At 36.4% G+C, this 20,813-nt stretch overlaps 1 protein-coding gene across 2 annotated transcripts; it reads right to left on the bottom strand.

The window, feature by feature from the left end:
• Nucleotides 1-1,258: 1,258 nt before the first annotated feature.
• ddhd1a (DDHD domain containing 1a) lies at nucleotides 1,259-20,527 on the bottom strand. Of its 2 annotated transcripts, XM_065288078.2 has the most exons (14): nucleotides 19,299-20,527; nucleotides 16,995-17,171; nucleotides 12,907-13,002; nucleotides 7,961-8,089; nucleotides 7,600-7,747; nucleotides 7,320-7,429; nucleotides 6,970-7,076; nucleotides 4,814-5,076; nucleotides 4,602-4,677; nucleotides 4,384-4,533; nucleotides 4,219-4,283; nucleotides 3,945-4,120; nucleotides 3,364-3,540; nucleotides 1,259-3,282 (listed from the first exon to the last, which is right to left on the bottom strand). In XM_065288078.2, exons 1-14 carry the CDS (start codon nucleotides 19,999-20,001, stop codon nucleotides 3,104-3,106), a joined length of 2,556 nt encoding a protein of 851 aa, XP_065144150.2. In that variant the 5' UTR covers nucleotides 20,002-20,527; the 3' UTR covers nucleotides 1,259-3,103. The 2 variants fall into 2 exon arrangements, with proteins under 2 accessions (XP_065144150.2, XP_065144151.2); XM_065288079.2 differs by lacking the exon at nucleotides 12,907-13,002 and having other exon boundaries at nucleotides 19,299-20,526.
• Between the last annotated feature and the right edge of the window lie 286 nt (nucleotides 20,528-20,813).

Raw genomic sequence — 20,813 nt, 5'->3', positions numbered from 1 at the left:
AAATAAATGAAACTTTTAAGAACTGGAATTAAAATTCAATCTGCAATAATTCATTTTAAATCCAGTTCTCTCAGAATTTCACATATTATTGTTATTATTGAATTGTCTTGCACACATTATTTAGCATGCATGCTTGTTTTAGGTTAGTCCAGCGCAGGAATTTGGTCAGCAGCCGTGCAGTGCATCAGAGGAATTTATAACCCCAGCACTCCTGACCTCCTCCACGGTGTCTGGCAAGGGAGCCATTGCCTTTTTAGGCTGTGTTTTAATTACCATGTAAACAGCAGTAAGACAGGCCGCAGTGAAATGAAGTGTATGGGGAGAGAGGAGGTGTTAGTCACAGTACAGTGTCTGTATGATGTGCACACAGCTCATTTTCGGTAACAGGAAAGCAAAAACTTTTAGATTGTTTGTGATTTTAAATAGCCTACAGGTGCACCTTTACAGATGAAAATGATTGATTCAAACACTCACAAGTGTTCAGTTTAGAATCTACATCAACTCTCGGATGAGCTACAATAATGGTTACTTAAAATATGAAATAAAAAATATTTATTTAGATATTTTAACAGACAATGGCAACATAAATGCAATGCCAAAACATTGAAAGAACAAACACAGGAGCGTTCACCATCACCTGTGCTGTTTTTCAGTTATGCAAAGTAAATGCAGATGCAAATGGTAGCTGTTTGGATAGATGTGGAAAAGGAGCTATAGATTAAAACAAGCATAGGACACTGGTGAGAAAATGAACAAACACGTGAGGGTTGTTGCCATCTAGTGGCCTAAATTTAAGTTACAGGACTGTAAATAGTTTGGTTAAAAAAGAATTACATACATGAAGAATGCATGTAGATTCGTGCATATTAATTATTTAATGATGATGGGATATTATCAGTACTGCAATACATGTATTATTATCAATCAGGTGATAAAAATGTTTTTTATGTTCTGAAAGGTATGATGTGAACATAATGAGAGAGGTGGTAAATGTATCGCAATGTCTGTGCTTTTTGTCCTTGAACTTTTTTGGACATATATTCTCCTAATGGATGTTTTTATTTTTTATTTAATTTTTTTCTCTCTTCCGATATTATTTGGAGAGCAACCCCTGACATAAAGTTAATCGTATATGAACAACATAATTGTATGTAATACCCTAGTGACCTGTCTGTTCTACGTTTGCATGTGTTGCATAAAAAAAAAATAAAGAGTGGAAAAAAGATGCAAATTTTTAAGCAAAAAGAAAGGTCTAATGTAATTTATCCCATACTTGCTTTATTTGAAAATGAACAAAGTAATCAAGTTCAAATAAAAATAATGTTGTTCCGAATTGAATAACGAATAAACTTTTCTGGAATAAAAACTGTGCCCTTTATTCTGCTTTATATCCAAATCAAAATTCAAATAAGGAAATTGTGACATTTATACCACAATAAAGGCTAAATAACCTTTCTTTAACAGTCAAATGTCCTGCTACTGATCACTTTACAAGTTACAACTCCAAATATTACAATACAGTACACGACAGAGGAAAAACAGACATCGTCCATGAGAAGCAAGTCTAGTTTAATGAGACTTTTTAACCATTACGTCTGAGATCTTCCAAAGTACAGAATATATCAAATCAGCAGCATTAACACATATCAATAAATATGACCTAATCTAAAACCTGACGAACAGAAGCAACAAACTACAAGGACAGTTGTAAGTCGTAAGGAAACATAAAAATGATGAACCATATGATCAGGCTGCAATCTAAGAATTCATAGCATTTTGTTTATACTGTACATGCTAGCTACAGTATTAGCATCAAGCTAAAGAAGACGTCCGGGTCACATTTAATCCCAAAATCATAAAAACAAATAAGAAATTGTGTTCTGTAACAATTTATGACCTTTTTGCATTGCAACATCAAGACATTTAATCACATGCTGATGTGACCCTGTCTGTGAAATCCAGACTAAAATCTCAATGGAATCATGAGATCAAAGTTTGATTTTAATGTAAAAAAAATGCATCCTGAAGTTAAAAAAAACCCTATTTTTGCAAGTCAATTCAATCTACGATTTTAAGTTTTGACCTGTGATAAGTTGACAGAACTTATAAAAACAAGTAGAAATTGTTTAACTTAATTTTTAAAGGTAACATAAAAATATATGTTGATTTAACAGAAAATGCTGATTTTTTTACAGTGCATGATCTTCTTGAATATTAAATATATCAAGATCATATTTTCACATAATGTAGAAGGATTTAATGTAGAAAACAGTAAATCACAACAATAAACTGAAAGCTGGGTTTTTGCAGGGAGGGTCATGCGTTCAGATTAATTTTTACGTTTTCGTTCCTTCTTGTATTTCTTATAATCAGCACAAAGGCAGCATAACTTTTTAAAATGTAACTAACATACTGTCTTTGCATTTCAACATTGGTGACTGAAATAAAACAAATCTTAAAATAAAGTTTCTTGAGATTAACTCATATAGTCAGTTGATCAACACATAACACTTAACAGGATTTGATTTGAAAATATCTGCTCAGTCATTCGTTATGTATTCATAGCCGTGTCCACTTCATTAATTCAATAAAAAATGAAGTTCAATAATGTCACAACGAGTGCAGTCAGTGATAAATGCTGAAGTACCTCTCATAAAATACAATTGTTTTAACAATAAGGATTATTTACTGGTATCTTGCCCACATTGCATACGCCACTCCAATAAATAGACATTAATCATATTTTTTTAGAAAAACAAAATTGTTTAAAAAAATATCTTCATGTGCACATGAAAATAAGTGCCAGCATTTATTAGGGCATAGAACTGTAGGAAAACGTCTTTAGCCCCTAGAAGTGCATAAATACACAACCGGTCCAAAATTGTGCAAGTGTTATGCAGCCCACAGCCGTCCAGTCCAGTCTGGTACATAAACTCACTGTGTATCTTTGGATTTGAGCCTTTTTTACTTCTGCCGTATGTATGGAAACACTACTGTGCCAAGAGACACCAAGTGTTCTTAAAAGTGTCCTAGGGACCCAAACCGAAAGAGACGAGTTCCTGCATCTATGTCTCATCAGGAGAGTTTGTGAAAGCTGTTCATCTTACGAAGCGTCAGTATTCTCTGTCTGGGACGAGCTCTCATGTCTGTATATAAAGGTGAGTAAGAACAGAGCGACATCAGGAGAAGACCAATAGGCCGTGTGTGAGGTCACAGCTGACCAATAGCGGCTCTCCACCAATCCTTCCCGTAGTTCATAGTCAATGCGGTGCTCCATCTCCACTGTGACACACACAAGACAGACAAAATCACTGAGGGCTGATCGAAAACATGAATTAAAAATATTTATTATAATGCACACACCTGCTGTATCCAACACAAGAGAAGATGATGTTGATGGAGATATGGATGGAAGTGCATTCATGTTTGGACTCTCTTCGCTCTCACACACCCCAGAATCCACTGCTGACGGCAAAGTGGGCGAGTGAGAGAATCGAGAGAATAAAATCCCTCCAATGCCCTTTCCGAAACTCGCAGCACCTGTGCAAACACAAGGTTAAAGGTTACATATAATATATGTACACACATCATCTTTATATATTGTGCTTTTACAAATATTGATGTAAAACAGATGCTTGACAAACATTTGCAAACCTCAGGTAATGCATAACGATTAATCGCAATTAATCTATAGCAGAATAAAAGTTTTTGTTAATATCATATAAATGCTTAATATATAAACATACTGTATATTTTTTCTTAAAATTATACATGCATGTGTCCATATTTATATATACATAATTATTATACACAGTTCACACACATATATGATGTAGACAAAAACTTTTATTCTGCTATAGATTAATCGTGATTAATCGCGATTAATGCATCCCTACAACAAGCTTTTTGTAACAAAGGGTTTAAATGGTTATCCCATGAAATACCCATTATGCTGGCTTTGCCCAGGTTGGTGATGGACTCTCCATAGTATCCTCCTCTGGCCAATACAGGTGAAGTGCTGGTGCTGGAGACGTTCTCCGTTTCAGACGCGACATCCTTACTTGGGTTTAAATATGTAGGTCTGACCTCATCATATGGAGTGGGGTTGACTGTGTTAAACCTACATAAAAACATCAACACATATCATCATCATCATCTAACAAAAGATGATTCTCTTAGGTCTAAATGTTTTAGTGAGATTGACCCATTAAGACTCACCAGTGTATTTGGACCGGAGAGATATTGCTGTAGTGCTTTAAAACAAGAGGCTCGAGTCGATAAGCCTTTCAGACGGATAAAACATATGAGTACACAGATAAACCAAATCAATCTCCTCTGTTCAATATCACAGAAACCAAAGTACAGACAGTGACGTGATCTCACCACAGGATCTGTAGGATGGAAGATGTTAAAAAGACGCTGGCAGATGGATTTGGGCATGATGTGTTCCTGAAGTCCTGTGTTCCCAGGTCGAATTCCTCTTAAAGCCAGAAACACAGCCAAAGGGGAACCCATGCAGAAGAAATTCTCCACCTGCAATTCAAGAATGATCTTTAGTAAAAGTAAAGCCTCTTTATGTGTGTCGATCTTGTGAACATTACCTTAAACTTTAATGTAGGGGACGGTGAGATGTTTGAGGCTTTCAGTCCATCAAGCTGAGCTTGTACTTCTTGTAACCTGTTATAGACACAGATCAATAAGGGGAATAGATCGGTACACTTTCATGTTAACAAACTCGATGACGTGGTCACCAAAATGCTTCTACTTAAAAACAGACAAAATGTTTTAATGCCAGAAAGAAATGCGAGAAGACCTCTGTCTAGTAATCTGCAGTTCCTCCAGCAGGTGTCGCTCTTCATGATTGTCCCAGGACAGATCTTCCCCCTGCAGCTGCTCGTGATGTTCCCGTAAGCTGAAGCTCACTGGATCCCAGCCTGTCATGATGTCAAAGGTGATGACACAGCCCAGCGAGTGAGAAATGATGGACACTTTTCCACCTCTCGCCTCAAACTCAGGGTTACGTGAACAGAAGAGAGAGTAAAGGCGGTTCAGTTCCTGTGTTAAACCTCTGGTGATCTGAAAGGAAGAATATCAGCCGGTCAAACAGAAACCCTCCTAAACCCCTGCCCTTCCACTGTACACGACATTCAGACACAACTGTCGGAGTTCGCCCCCTAGTGGCAGTCGTAATGAAGTTTCTGTTTAATTGTAAATCCGTGCCAACATGGAAGAGAAGTTCATTCCAGCAGAAGAGACTTCATTTTTTATATTCATCATAGCGAAATAAATAAATGAATGCAAATAAAACAATAAACAGATATGTATATGACAAAGACTGCAATATTTTTTGGAGAGAACATATGGAGACAAGATTAAAATAATAACATATACATATTATATTAATAATGCATTAATAATAATTCCAATTTTTAAACGAATCCAAAGCTAAAAATGGATCTAAAAATTATGCATCGGCAGATGGTCGTCACCCCACGCAGCCCTTTGCAACTCTGCATAGGGAACGAATGACTTCTGGTTTATTGTCTGTCGCTTGTACGGTGGAAAGGTGACTTTAGGGGCTGTTCACATGTTGCGTCTATGACCTGCGGTGCGCTTGCGGCATTCTGAAAAGTTGAGATGTTTTTAACTTGATGCGGTGCGGACACGCCTTGAAAAAATTAGCGCATCAAACAGCGTCACTTCCATTATGAACGTGCTTACCGCGCACCTACATTTGAAATAACGAACTTGAGTACGCAAAAGATGCAATATGTGAACGGCCCCTTAAGCTGTTATTTTTACTGTGGATCAAAACTTGTGTGTTTCTGTAGCTCAATAGGTAGCATTGCATTGCATTAGCAGTGCAAAGGTCACGTGATCCATCCCAGGGCACATACATACTGATAAAACAGAGATTGAATGCACTGTAAATCGCTTTGCATAAAAGCACAAATAATGTAATGTAAATCATGAGTGGTGTAACCAAGCACAGTGTGCCTAATCAAAAGACCGATGGATTTGGAGCTCTGCAGTGAACAATCACACCATATGAAGTAGGGATGCACGGTAATTTGCATGTGATAGTCAACTTGTTAGTGATTCCTTGATTAGTAGTAAATCGCCATCACCTACTTTCAGATGGAGACGCATTTTCTACACAAAGCCGTAGTTCACTGACAAGCTGAGCATAGATTATCGCAGGGCCTATTATAAGTGATCTATGGCTTTGTGCAGTAAATGCGACTCCATCTGAAAGCAGGTGATGGGGATTTACTACTAATCCAGGATGCAATCGCATGCAAATTATCGCACATCCCTAACATGAAGCAAACAATGCTTTTTGTTATTGTTTTTTTGGCTGGACTGTGGTAGTAAATATAAATGAATTAACTCTTTCCCTGCCATTAACAAGTAAACTCGTCAATTAAGAGAAAACGCCTACCTGCCATTGACGAGTTTTTATGGCAATCCGTATTTCCACTATACTCCACTAGGTGTCACTTTTACCCAACTTATACAACCCGGAAGAATCCACTAAGACCAAACAGTAAAGACTCTGTGTATGTTTTGATCGTCGCTCTAAATCTGATCTCTAACAAAAGTCCTTTACAAAAATGCAATTATTTCAACTTTTTCATCAAAATTTTATATTTTTGAGTAAACCTACCCATATTTGAGAACTAATAAAAAAAAATAAGATAGGATGAAACAGCTTTTTTTGTTTTAAAGCAGATGGTCTGTTCTTTCATTTGCTATATTGTATGTTTATATATTTAAAGAAGAACATTTTCTGAAAGGCATTAAACGTTTGTTAAAATCATAAAAAATGCTGGCGCTTCCTGGCAACTTTAAAAAAAATTCTGGTTAAGGAGGAGTTAAGTGACAGATGTACAATAGTTCAAATGTCTCCTCTTGTGCTCCAGAGAAATAAGAAGAATATTTTTTGATAGAAGTAAGGTTTAATGTTACCTCGTCTCTGTAAAGCGGGCTGGTGTAGTACATGATGTCCATGGCACTGCTGTTGAGGAGATCTCTCAGACCTCTCACTTTATCTGGCGTGATAGACTCCACTGTATCTACACACAAGACCACATAATACAACAAAATATACAATATTAACTAGAATCAGTATCAATTCTGCTTTCTATTATCATTTCTATTACATTCTTCATGCATTTCATTGTTTGTTTTGTTTGCACAGCTGATAGATAACAAACTCATATTTGTTCTCATCATGAACTTGATGCTACTGTGTGTGTGTTACTGTGAAGCGAGTGTGTGTTTGTATAAGACCAGCTGTGGTACGGCGACTGTCTTACCTCCGTCTAAAGTCAGTTTAGATCGCCACTCCACCGGCAAAAACTCCACATGCTCCTGTGTTTGCTCTGCATAATGTTTCTCCTCCATCTTCCTCACAGTCTCACGCAACCTGATCACACAACACACAAATATGCTGCAGAAAATCTTTTCATCCTTACACAAATATAAGACCTTTACCAACTCATTTCATTGTAAAGTTGTTCAGCTTTAATCTCTTAAATTTTGATGTGTAAAGTTTATTTGAAAGATCACAGATGAATCAATAACAACAGCACTCACATGCCCGTGTTCTTAATAATTCGATCTTTGTCCATCTTCTGACCAATGCCATGAACCACAAACACGATGTGTGTGGTCTGAGGAGGTTTATCATCCAGCGATGCCTCTTCTACGAATCCACGATGCAGACGGGTCCCACTGCTGGAGGCTAAAGCCAATCACAGCGCATCATCACATTACTTATCATTAAAATGATGCTTCATTATCACAGAGAACATAAACTCTATAAACTCAATTCAGTGATATGAAGTTACATTTCTTTTTGTTGAAAATTTGCTCTGTGTAACAAAATTTTGTATTACACATTATCTATCAGAAAAGTCATGGAGTTGGTTTTAAGAATGCTTCATACAAAGCTTACCTTTAGAGAAACCCAACTTCTGTGTGACGGTGCGAGCAATCTTGGATGTAGTGGCATCACTATACAGATACACCTCATCAATGCTGTACCAGTCAACATGAGTGTGGCTCAGCTGCAGGCTGTGAATGGCTGCACGGTGGCAGAGAGAGTTTGACAGGAAGAGGAAGAGCAGAAAAAAGAGGAAAACAAGACTTTTATATTCAGAGCACAAATACTTTTATACCACAGCAATGGTTTCAATTCACACAGAGGAAGCAGTATCAAAGAACTACAGGATCTAAAGTATTGCAAAAATACAGGAAGTACAGTATGCCAGATCTACAGGAAGTACAGTTTCAAAGAACTACAGAAAGTACAGTTTCAAAAAACTACAAGAAGAACAGTATGGCAGATCTACAGGAAGTAAAGTTTCAAAGAACTACAGGAAGTACAGCATGCCAGATCTACACAAAAAGTACAATATGCCAGATCTACACAAGAAGTACAGTTTAAAAGAACTACAAGAAGTACAGTTTCAAAGAACTACGGGAAGTACAGTTTTAAAGATCTACAGGAAGTACAGCATGCCAGATCTACAAGAAGTACAGCATGCCAGATCTACACAGGAAGTACAGTTTTAAAGAACTACAGGAAGTACAGCATGCCAGATCTACAGGAAGTACAGTTTCAAAGAACTACAGGAAATAGTTTCAAAGAACTACAGGAAGTAGAGCATGCCAGATCTACAAGAAGAACAGCATGGCATATCTATACAGGAAGTACAGTTTCAAAGAACTACAGAAAGTACAATATGGCATATCTACAGGAAGTACAACATGACATATCTACAGGAAGTGCAGCCTGCCAGATCTACAAAAAGAACAGCATGGCATATCTATACAGGAAGTACAGTTTCAAAGAACTACAGGAAGTACAATATGGCATATCTACAGGAAGTGCAGCCTGCCATATCTACAGGAAGAACAGCATGGCATATCAATACAAGAAGGACAGTTTCAAAGAACTACAGAAAGTACCGTTTTAAAGAACTACAGGAAGTACAGTTTCAAAGAACTACAGAAAGTACAACATGGCAGATCTACAGGAAGTACAGTTTCAAAGAACTACAGGAAGTACAGTTTCAAAGAACTACAGGAAGTAGAGAATGCCAGATCTACAAGAAGAACAGAAGGGCATATCTATACAGGAAGTACAGTTTCAAAGAACTACAGGAAGTACAGTTTCAAAAAACTACAGGAAGTACAGTATGGCAGATCTACAGGAAGTACATCATGGCAGATCTACAAGAAGAACAGCATGGCAGATCTATACAGGAAGTACAGTTTCAAAGAACTACAGGAAGTACAGTTTCAAAAAACTACAGGAAGTACAGTATGGCAGATCTACAGGAAGTACATCATGGCAGATCTACAAGAAGAACAGCATGGCAGATCTATACAGGAAGTACAGTTTCAAAGAACTACAGGAAGTACAGTTTCAAAAAACTACAGGAAGTACAGTATGGCAGATCTACAGGAAGTACATCATGGCAGATCTACAAGAAGAACAGCATGGCAGATCTATACAGGAAGTACAGTTTCAAAGAACTACAGGAAGTACAGTTTCAAAAAACTACAGGAAGTACAGTATGGCAGATCTACAGGAAGTACATCATGGCAGATCTACAAGAAGAACAGCATGGCAGATCTATACAGGAAGTACAGTTTCAAAGAACTACAGGAAGTACAGTTTCAAAAAACTACAGGAAGTACAGTATGGCAGATCTACAGGAAGTACATCATGGCAGATCTACAAGAAGAACAGCATGGCAGATCTATACAGGAAGTACAGTTTCAAAGAACTACAGGAAGTACAGTTTCAAAAAACTACAGGAAGTACAGTATGGCAGATCTACAGGAAGTACATCATGGCAGATCTACAAGAAGAACAGCATGGCAGATCTATACAGGAAGTACAGTTTCAAAGAACTACAGGAAGTACAGTTTCAAAGAACTATAGGGAGTATAGCATGGCAGATCTACAGAAAGTACATTGTCTTTTCAGTGTTCAACATTTGCCCCATGTATCTTGTTCAGGCTTCAAAAGAACATTTGCTGTTTTCATTTACTTACCTTCATGCTCTATGCAAATCAGTATTGTTTTACTACTACAGTAAAAAACAAAAGATCTTAAGCAGAATGCCCACAGTCAATTATATATAACAGAAGTGATTTATAATGCCAAAAACGACAAAGAAGTATTTAAAAGGCGATATGAAATATAGCACTTTAAACCTTCATACAATTTCATTATATAGATAATCTAGAAGCTGCATGATGTTGAAATCTCCTTTTGTGTTTCACAGTAGATAAAAAAACTGTCCTGTGTTGAAAGAGCATGAGGTTGAGTAAACATTGAAAACCAGCATCCGACCACATGATGAGCAAACATTCACCTGATGCAAGAGCAGCTCTGCGTCATGATAAACATACATTTAAACATACAGAATATACTTTCAGTACAACAATATCAAAGATTTAAGCATTCATTTCATTCAGTTCTGTATACAGCATCTGTGAAATGTTGATGGCACTAAAAATAGTTTACACAAAAGTGACACAGCTCAAGTAACACATCTGTAATGTTAAATTAAAGAAAGTGGTCTATTGAAAACACTTTGACTTTAAAACTAAAAAAATACATCTACTTTAAGTGAGTTTTGTTTGTTCAAACTGATGTATTAGTTTTAATGTCTGTCTGTCAAACTGACAGCATGTCACAGATGCTCCTGATTAATCTGAAGAGTGAATGTTGTTGTCTGTATTCAGAGCTGCTCGTCTGCACAGGTGTCTAAGGCTCAATGCCCTAGAAAAGCAGCAACTCAAACAGGGATTACAGGAGTACAGCATCATGCCAGAACACACATCAACCCTCTACATGATTGACAGGTCCTGAGATGATCTGACAGACAGAAGTTTCTACATCAATATGTGTGAGGACATGTTAAACAGTTGCTTGATTCAGTAAGTGGTGTAAGAGAATATTAAAGCAACACTAAAGAGTTTTTGCTCTTTGCTCCCCCTAAAGGTTAGAAGCAGAATTGTCCATTACCACTGTCGTAAATAATTTAGCCTACTGCAGCAAAGCTGGCTCTGATTGGGTTGTAGGTCTGCCGTAAAGCAAGTTTTGGTAGTTTTCACTCAAACTACAGGACCACCTGTAGTTCACCCGGTTTCAAGTGGATGAATGACTGAAACTTTTGTGGAAATCTTATTTTAAGGTAAAAAAAAAAAAAACCTTGGTGTTGCTTTAATACACTTGAATATCGTGATCAATTTCTCAAAAAAAAAAAAAAAAAATTGATATTTTTAAAATAAAAAAGATTCACGGTAGTGGTTTCATTTGCCGACCATTAGCGTTCTTCTCAGCCCTGATCTTATTTGCTAAGCTTTGCATATGGTGGTGTGTTCTCGTGACAGCTTTCCTAAAATGATATCCTATTATATTCCCAAAAGAGGAAATCTCTCAATATTACCTCAGTTTACGGCATTGCAATGCATCTCATCGCAATCCCTGTACCGTGACACGTTATAACGTATCGTGATATTCTTGCTGATACACAGCCCTATTCTCAGTTTACGAACACATGTGTTCTTATAACTTTTCATGAGACCACACAAAATTAACACTATTTGTAGAAATAATTAACAAAATCTAGGGAAGAGGTTTGCCAATATAATGTATTACAAAAAGTAAATACATTCACTGTAGCAGTTTAATGACAGCAGAGATGATGTGTAAAATTAAAAGAGTACCCGGTTTATGCAATACATTCTCAAAATTGAAAATATATTTTTATAATTGATCATCATCTATTGACAAGCTGTTATTAGTTTTCGGTACTGAGACAACTAAAACTATTTCAACCGTTTATCTTTTAAACTGTTAATCTGCCAAGTAGACAATGATCATGTCAAAATGGACAAATACTGGCCAAGTAATCATCCTGTTTAATAATTGTATAGCATTATTATTGTTTATTTGGAATTACATTTATTATAAAAGGTCTCTACAAATGAATATGTGAATTTATGCATCTAAAATTCTTTAAAAACTACTTTTTGTAGTTTGAATGACTTATTCAAAAAGTCAATTGTTTTCTTTTTTTATATTGATCATTTATTTTAAATGGATATGTTTTCCACAAAGCATCAATGATATACAGCTGCATTTTAATTTTTGAAAGTTTTTCACATAGAAAACACAGTTAATGAAAGCATTACTGTTTTACTATACTGACCTACATGCACAGTTTAAGCCCATTACACCGCAAAGAGCCAAACTAAAACACACTCCAGCATCTCTCCAAGTCTATTTGACTTTAAACAGATTGTTTGAATATGATCGTGAATCTCTGAAATAAATCATCTCTAAGAAACAAAACTGTAGCACAATGCATTATAAATAGCATATAAAACGTGTTCAAGTATTACACCTAACTGTGAGGATTACTAGGTCAATGAGGGTTAACACAACAGGGCTTGTGTCAGAAACCAGCTCATCAGGATTTCAGTGCAGCAGTAAGCACAAGGTTATCTGTACATGTGGATGAATAGCAAAAATAAGGATCTATATATATATATATATATTTATATTTATAAGTCATCTAAATGTTTCTAAACAAGCTCATACTCAAATGTTTAAATTTAATGTTGGCACGTTACATGTCTCACACTATAAAGTTTGGGTCTGTCTTGTTTTATTTAGCAATAAAACCAAGCACAATTCAAAGGACAGGTCGAAATTTTAGCACTGCCCACATTGTATGCATCCATGTTGTGAATACATACAAAATGCAGAAACAACTGGGAACAGAGAGAGGAGATTCTAGAAGAACAGCAGGTGAAGAGGAGCTAATGATGATGATGATGGTGGTGTTGTGCATCCACAGAGAACCACTGAAGTACCTTGACATCGCTTTCTCTTGTGACCTTTAGCACCCGTCTGATTTCCGCTCCATTTGAACAGAAAGGGGAGGTAAAATGGGGGGAAATGGGACAGAACTAACAAAACACAACATGTCATTGACAAATGTCACACTACACAATCCCTAATACCTGAATGACAATGAACGCACAATAACATCAAGTAACTTCACAATACCACAGTGATGCTCCCATGATCACTCCATTATGAGAGATTTATAAGATATGACAACATTTGATATAATATTGCTTGTATTCATAAGGGACATATATTTTTCAAAACATTTTACAAAAGCACAGACACAGACAACATCACAACGTGTGAGTGTAATTTATAATAAATGTATGAATTGCATGAACCCTGAATGAATGGTAATAGTTATATTTAAATATGGGTTTTATCATAAAACACTTTGAATCTAAATGTGGTGATTGACAGATAAAAGTAGTTTTATAGAGAGCGATCCCTCCTGATGAGGCTGTATTAGTTACACTCATAAATTATATAGAAATATAAACTTTATAGCTGTTTAATAACCTAAAACCTCTCTGATGATTTACCTGCACCTGGTACCCAACACATCTCTGAGTCAAGCAGGTTTATTATGCCCATTTTGAGAAGATGTAATATAAGTCTCAGGTGTATCTGTGAAGTTTTAGCTCAAAATACCAGACAGATCATCTGTTATAGCATGTGCAAAATGGCTTTATTTGGGTGGGAGCAAGCAGTTTTTTAACTGTACCTTTAAATGCAAATGAGCTACAGCGGAGTGCCCTTACCAAAAAACACTGTGAACGGTTTTGGTTAAAATAGATCTGATTCCTGTGTATACAGTCTGAGACAAAAGTATTTCACTATTGAGATATGGTGAACTGCGTACAACTTGTCAGTCAGTGGCCGTGGGCGGGGCTTTATCAGTGTGAGGTCACATTAACAAGAGAATTAAAACAGCATATCAAATGAGACTGCTCTGGTTTAATAGAAATTAAAAAGAAGGAGTGGTTGGATTATTTTTATTATAGGGTGGTTGTCAACACACATTCATGTCCAAACACCTTGTAAAAGTGGATTTTGTATAAAAGGTGCCCTTTAACAAAGATGATGGATAAAGTTTTTTATGGTTGATTTAATTACTGCAAAGTAACTATTGCTTGACCTCCAAATAACAGACAGATCAGCAGTCACAGTGTTTACCTAAAGAAAACCAAACATTTTACATATCTGTGTATTTTTTAAGAAATCTTTAAAGAAATAAGACACCCAATGTACAAAGAAGCTGACTGATCAGTTCTGCTTAAGAAGATGGTGGATATGAAATATAGATTCAGCACTGCAGTGCTATGAAAACATATAAATCATTCATGTAACATCGCAGAACTGTATGCGACTCCTAGCCTGGTTAAAGTCAGGTTTCTCTTTCTGTTATCTAGACCAGTGTTTCTCAATGTTATTACTGGAGTCCCAATCAGCACATTTTGTACGTCTCCACCTATTAGTAGAGATCTCAATGAACTGAACTGATTGTGTAAGATGAGAGAAACATACAAAATGTGCAGAACGGAGCTGAGAATCACTGATCTAGATCAAATGTGAACCAGGTAAACAGAGATCAATACACTTGGCCAGACTTACTTATGTAGAACAAGTTGTTCTGGTAAGAAAGTGTTACTGACTAAATAATAACAAAACATGCTTTACCTGAACAATACGAAATGTTTCATGAAACATTAACATTAATTCCTGTATTATGACACCTACAATGCATTACACGTCAAGGGAGGCAATAAGTGATCAATTGTAAGTAATTACGTTAGATTTTACTTGTGATTAGGATTTAATGTGAAAAGGGCGACTTTCATTAAATTAGTCTGGAAAAGTTCATGCAGTCTTCACGTGACTTTCAATGTTTAAATATACTGCTGGCAATGTAATAATTAACACTGATCTACATTCAGCTTCTCTTGGGCGACTTTGAGTACAGTTCAAATAAGATGTAGATAAAGAAACTGCAAAGAGTAAAGACTTAACAGATGAGAGGATATTTAAATATTTTAAAACGCTCTGATTATCACAGATTTTCATTTCAACACTACTGGTCTTCCTATAACACCATCACCTTAAATCATAAAAACTCTTCATAAAGCAAAACTTTTTTTTGTGGAGAAGACTTAAATCTTACGGTATTCTAAATCTAGTTATGATTTAGTATAATGGTAATAAAGCCGGGTTTAGACCGCATAATTTTTGGCTGTCCCATACAAAAGATGGCCATAATATCCTACACAAGTTTATTAGATCTATGTCACACGGTGTGATCCGTCATTACGTATGATGACAAAATTTTTAAAAACCCTAAAGCTCAAAATTGATCACATGACTAGACAGAGCAGACATTACCATTTACAAAAATACATGAATTGTAAAGTACCGTTGAGGATTGAGAAAGTTATGATACTTTTAATATTAGAAATCAGAGGAAAAGTTATATATGGATGTCAATGGAAGCTGTGTGACCGATAATGCTGCTTATTCACATGTTTTTGCTTGTAACTTTCTCATTTTATCAGATATTTGCATGAAATTTGAACAGAAGGTAGAATTTTATTAGTTTTTTCAAATTATATCATGAACATTTACTCTTTTAGTCGGAATGGGCATCAAACCCATTATAACCATGGTTTTTAGAACGATGCCTGCAGTGGATGTTCTGACAGAAAGTTCGCTATAGTTTATTACCAGAAACGTAATATTCAAATTTCCACAATTTATTTAAATACAATCTCCTCCATAGATTTAGATTGCCATGTTTCAGTACCAAGATAAAAGGTATATGTATTGTGGTCCACCTACCTTTCATTAGTGTCCATAGTGGAAGCACACCAACCGGTTGAAAGTGACACACATTTTTAAACCGTTGCTGTGAACTAAAAACATCTCCGGCTTGAAAGCTCAAAATATTAAATGCTTCTGGTGGTCAGACTTGACGTATTTACTGTCGTATTTAGTGAAAACATACTACAACCATGTGACGAGGATTGGATATTGCATGAGACCAGTGTAAAAGTCCTGCGTGGGCGGAAACAGATTTTATGCCTAAGAATTTCGACGCGCGTGCCCGCGATGTCAGCATTACTACAGTCATGGTCTTATAAGAAAGCAGAAATCGCAGTCTGTAGCAGGTTTAAGAAGAGTAAGCAGTTCTGCGAACAGTTTGACTGTAAGGTCTGTGAGAAATGTCCTGCAAGCTTTACATACCATGGGAAATCCGATTCAAATAATGAGATGAATATTTACATCAAAACTGTATCTTTATAACTAGAATGAATCATTGCTAAACAAGTCTTTCAAAAAATGTCTGAAGACCTGTATTTGTAGTGCATCTTAAAGAGATAATAAGTAGGATTTACCCCCATCTAGTGGTGAAATTGTATTTTGCATTCAAACGAATAGTGCTCTCTAGCGCCTCGCTTTTCCAAACTACGGTAGCCGTTATGTAATCACTGATCTCCTTCTCCGTTGCAGCTGGTTCATGTGTTCTGAATGAAAACGCGTTGTGGAAACGCGTTATTAGGCTAGTGCTTTTTGTCCCTCTCTGGTATTACAGTTTATTAATACGGCGAAATGACATGGATGCCTCCTTGGACTTACCCGTTCAATGTAAATAAAGAAATTCTAAGCTGACAAAGAAAAGTCAGATCACTGGCAGAGGTCATTTGACACCAATGAGGACATATTTATGAATAAACACATTGATTTTGATTAATAAAACACTTAAAATCCTACTTACTGTCCCTTTAAAGATAAGGAAAAAATATTATTTATATAATATAAAAGCCTTCATGATGATGTTTGAGAATTGGCATAAAAGATTGCTGTCATATCACACATAGCTTTTAACAATAATGGCAGGTGTAACCTTGTCTGACTGCATATATATTCTACACAAAGAATGTGTTAATGATGTGTTGTTTTATATCTCTCCTAACAGCCTCACGCACAGGAGGAATGCTCTCTCTTTACTTTTACCTTCTGTTGATCAACCAAACTTTTCAAAATAACAATCGCTTACCATCTTGTCTGTCCACGGTCTTGGCCAAGGTGTCAATCTCAAAAGAATCCTGAATCTGTTGTCCTTGGAAACAAGCCAGGTGCTCTTTCTCAATGAGATCACTCTCATCTTCCTCCACGGGTGTCCATGTGCCTTCGGTGAACCACTGGCCTCTCATGACAGGGATACAATCTTGTTCTGCACGGAGGGGATACAAGATACAGCTGTGATGCAACATTACAGGACACTGAATATATACAAAAACAATATTTATTGAAATTGGTGAGCAAAAGTCTTCTTTAGTTTACCTATGGAACTAATGTGACCTAGTGATGGGCGATTTCCAAGCACTTTTCATGAGGCTTCGAAACATTTACGAATCTTTTGTTTCCAATCATTGGTTTGGAGCTTGTCTTAAACTGGCCAAAGTCATGCGATTTTAGCAAACGAGGCTTCGTTACGTCATAACTTTCGAAACGTTTCGAAAATCTGACGATTCACCACTAGGGGGTGTTGATCACAAATGACCAGTTTTATTTTAATAATCATAAAACATTCATCCTTCTGACTAATAACACTACCATTTTGTCTACTTTTTGTTTATAGACAGATTTAATGACAAAAATGTGCATAATTAAAAAGGGAGTTCGTTTAAATGATTTGTTTGCCATAAATAAAACTAAAAACACAAAATACACTTTTAATTATGTCTTAATTAAATTAAATAATTTATTTTTCTTAAAAACACGTTTTTAGAACAATCTTGTTATTATTTTGTAAAAAGAGTAAAATGTTTGAACAGATCTTGCTGCTTTTACACTATTTTGACCAGCAGGTGTCGCCAGCGTGTATGGTGCTTCGAACGCTTCGAAAAACTGAATCAATTTGCGAAGCAATTGGTTCAGTTGATTCGAAGCTTTGTTTCTCCCATCACTAATGTGACCACTTGAGATGTCATGAAATCAAAATTAAATGTAAGGCTGTGCAATATATCGCAGTGTGCATACTCCGCAATATCAAAATAGTTGCAATACATAAATCATTTTAATTCTTTTAAATGTAATGTATAGTTAAAATATTAACAGTTTGGCATGAATGAATGAGTGCTTGTGTGCGCTCTGATGTGTGAAAGATGATCAATGATCTAAAAAATTTGACACATGTATGTTTGTTAAATGAGCTTTAGTATTTAAAGGGATAGTTTACACAAAAATGAAAATTCTGTCATAATTTTCTCATCCTCATGTTGATCTAAACCTGAATGAGTTTCTTTTATCTGATGAACACAAAAGAAGATATTTTGATAAATGATTGTAAGCACACAGCTGATGGTACCCATTGATTTTAATCATATTTGTTTTCCTACCATGGAAGTCAATGGTTACAATAAACTGTGTGCTTACCAACATTTATCAAAATATCTTCTTTTGTGTTCAACAGAGAAAATAAATTCATACAGCATGAGGATGAGAAAATGATGACACAATTTTCATTTTTGGGTGAACTATCCCTTTAAAAGTATTTTAATAAGATTATTTTATTTTATTATATAATTTATTTCACAAACTCAAAACATTATCTTACCGCACATAAGTTAGAAAGTAATCACATATTTCATTAATATTTAAAACGGTCTAATTAAACTGTTGTGCCTTTTAGTACATGTTTATCCCATCTGTATGCTTATGAGCTCCAAAAGACGACAAAAGGTCACTTTAAAATGTTTACAAAGACGTAAAAGCCACATTTAAAGTAATGCATTATGGAGTGGTTTCTCAAACAGGGCTTATCATAGTCCTAAACTAAAATGCATGTTTGAGATGCCTTCATTTAAAAACATCTTGGGCTTACGTATCATACCAGTCCCATTGATTTGTCTCAAGATGCACACCTGTATTTTCGTAAGGTATGTTTGTAAAAACTATTTAAATATCCTATTTTTACTAATACCTAGACCTGGATTAAGCTAAAACCTGTCTGGGAAACCACCCCTATATTTTTAGATTGGTTGCTGAATGGGATTTATATGCTATTAATGCACTGTATATCTGTTTATTTTATTGTTTTCAATGTGCAGAATTGTCTATAACAAGTTATTTAGTTAAAAAATAAGGGAAGAGGACCTAATTTATACATAATGTGTGAGAACAACATTCAAGGTGTGGCAGATTATTAATAATTTAGAGAACAGGACAGGTGTGATGAACATGGCCATATTACAAGTATAAAGTAAAACTGTTCATACTTTTCAACTCACAGAAAGAAAGGAAAATAGTGTGCATCACACTTGGTTAAGCGTTTTGTCAGAAAACCATCTAAACTTACGGTTCCAGTAGACTGGAGAGCACTCTTTATTTCTGACGTCTACTTCATACAGTCCTCCCCGGACACATACTGCTTCAATGTCAATGTTTTCAGTCGTCTTCTCTGTGGGCTCCTGTTCACCTCCATTAATCAAATCCCCGTGCATCTCATCTCCAACGCGCTCCTCCTGTGTTTGCTCACAGAACCTGCGGTACATGATTTCTATTTGGAGTGAATCGTGGCCCACGAAGGGCTTCCAGGTTTTTTTGTCCTCCTTGTAAAACCATCTGACTTCCTCAGGACCCAGCTCTGAGGTCATATCAAAGCGGTGTCTGCTGGACTGGTTCTCTTGCAGAGGAGCCATGCTGTGGTCAAGATGGCTCTCGTGGATGTAGTGCGAGACAGGGCTTTCACTGTAGTCTGTATTGCTGATATGAAGCTCATCAGAAGCAGAAGCTTCACTGGAGTCCAGGTGGTTTGAAATAGTGATCTGGTCTGGATCAAGACCGTTTTGATTTATAGGGTCCATGAGTCCCAGAGTCATACTTTCCTGTGATGATGATGAAGGGTGATGACAGTCCATGTGCGACTGTACGTCATTGACTTCTCTACCAATAGTCTCGTCATAGAGCCCAAAGAGACCATTATTACCCCAGTCTCTATTGGACAACGACAGCCTGTTTCCGGAAGCACGGAATCGTGTCTTTTTGGTACGACTGCTCATGACGCCATCCGTGACTCCACACACCTAGATTCATTACGTCAACAAACACATACAATACAGGAACTTACCTCTACGCTATGATGTTTTATAAACGCTGTCAAGTTAGTTAATCTGACATCGCGACTAGTTTAAAATCATCCGCTTAAGTGTTATGACGTCACCGCAAAACATAAATATTACAATAGCCGCCGCCTAGTACTCGCTTTTTTGAATGAAAACGATACTAGTATGTCATGTTATTCAGTAGTTGTATGACTGACAGCAGCAGATAGGTTGAGAAGAAGAAGAAGAAGAAGAGTCGGTCACATCTGAAATCTGCACAACACCGGATCCGCGTGCCCTCCCAAACCGGTCTGTTGTCATTCAAACGGATCACGTCATGTTTATCCACAAATATGTCCACATGTAGCATACAGAAACACACCTCTGATTTCTAACGATTATGACAGGCAGTGAGCCAACCAAGCATCGACTGCTGCCACAGGAACGAGCGCTGGATGCAGGAAGTTTAGAACTACGACGTAGCAGGATACGTAATGCGTAACAAGTGACGTATGCACGCACAGAAACGCCAGCGTGCTAAATCGCCTAGTCACTTTTGTATATTTATTTGTATCCTAGGCACTGAACTCATGTACTTGGTATGCACATTTCAATGTCAGTGTCTCTTTTGAAATCGTATTAAATGAGTAAAGTAACCTTGTGTTGCAATACAAATATATGTAGCACGGATATGAATATTTTTGCACACATATAGTATGTAACGGCAAAACCCATACGTCAAAAAAAATTCTCTGGACAAAAATATTATT

The sequence above is a fragment of the Paramisgurnus dabryanus genome, chromosome 17, assembly GCF_030506205.2.
Source record: "Paramisgurnus dabryanus chromosome 17, PD_genome_1.1, whole genome shotgun sequence".
NCBI lineage: Eukaryota > Metazoa > Chordata > Actinopteri > Cypriniformes > Cobitidae > Paramisgurnus > Paramisgurnus dabryanus.
The sequence above is the reverse complement of the archived record's forward strand: the minus strand, read 5'-3'. Positions and strand labels throughout refer to the sequence as shown.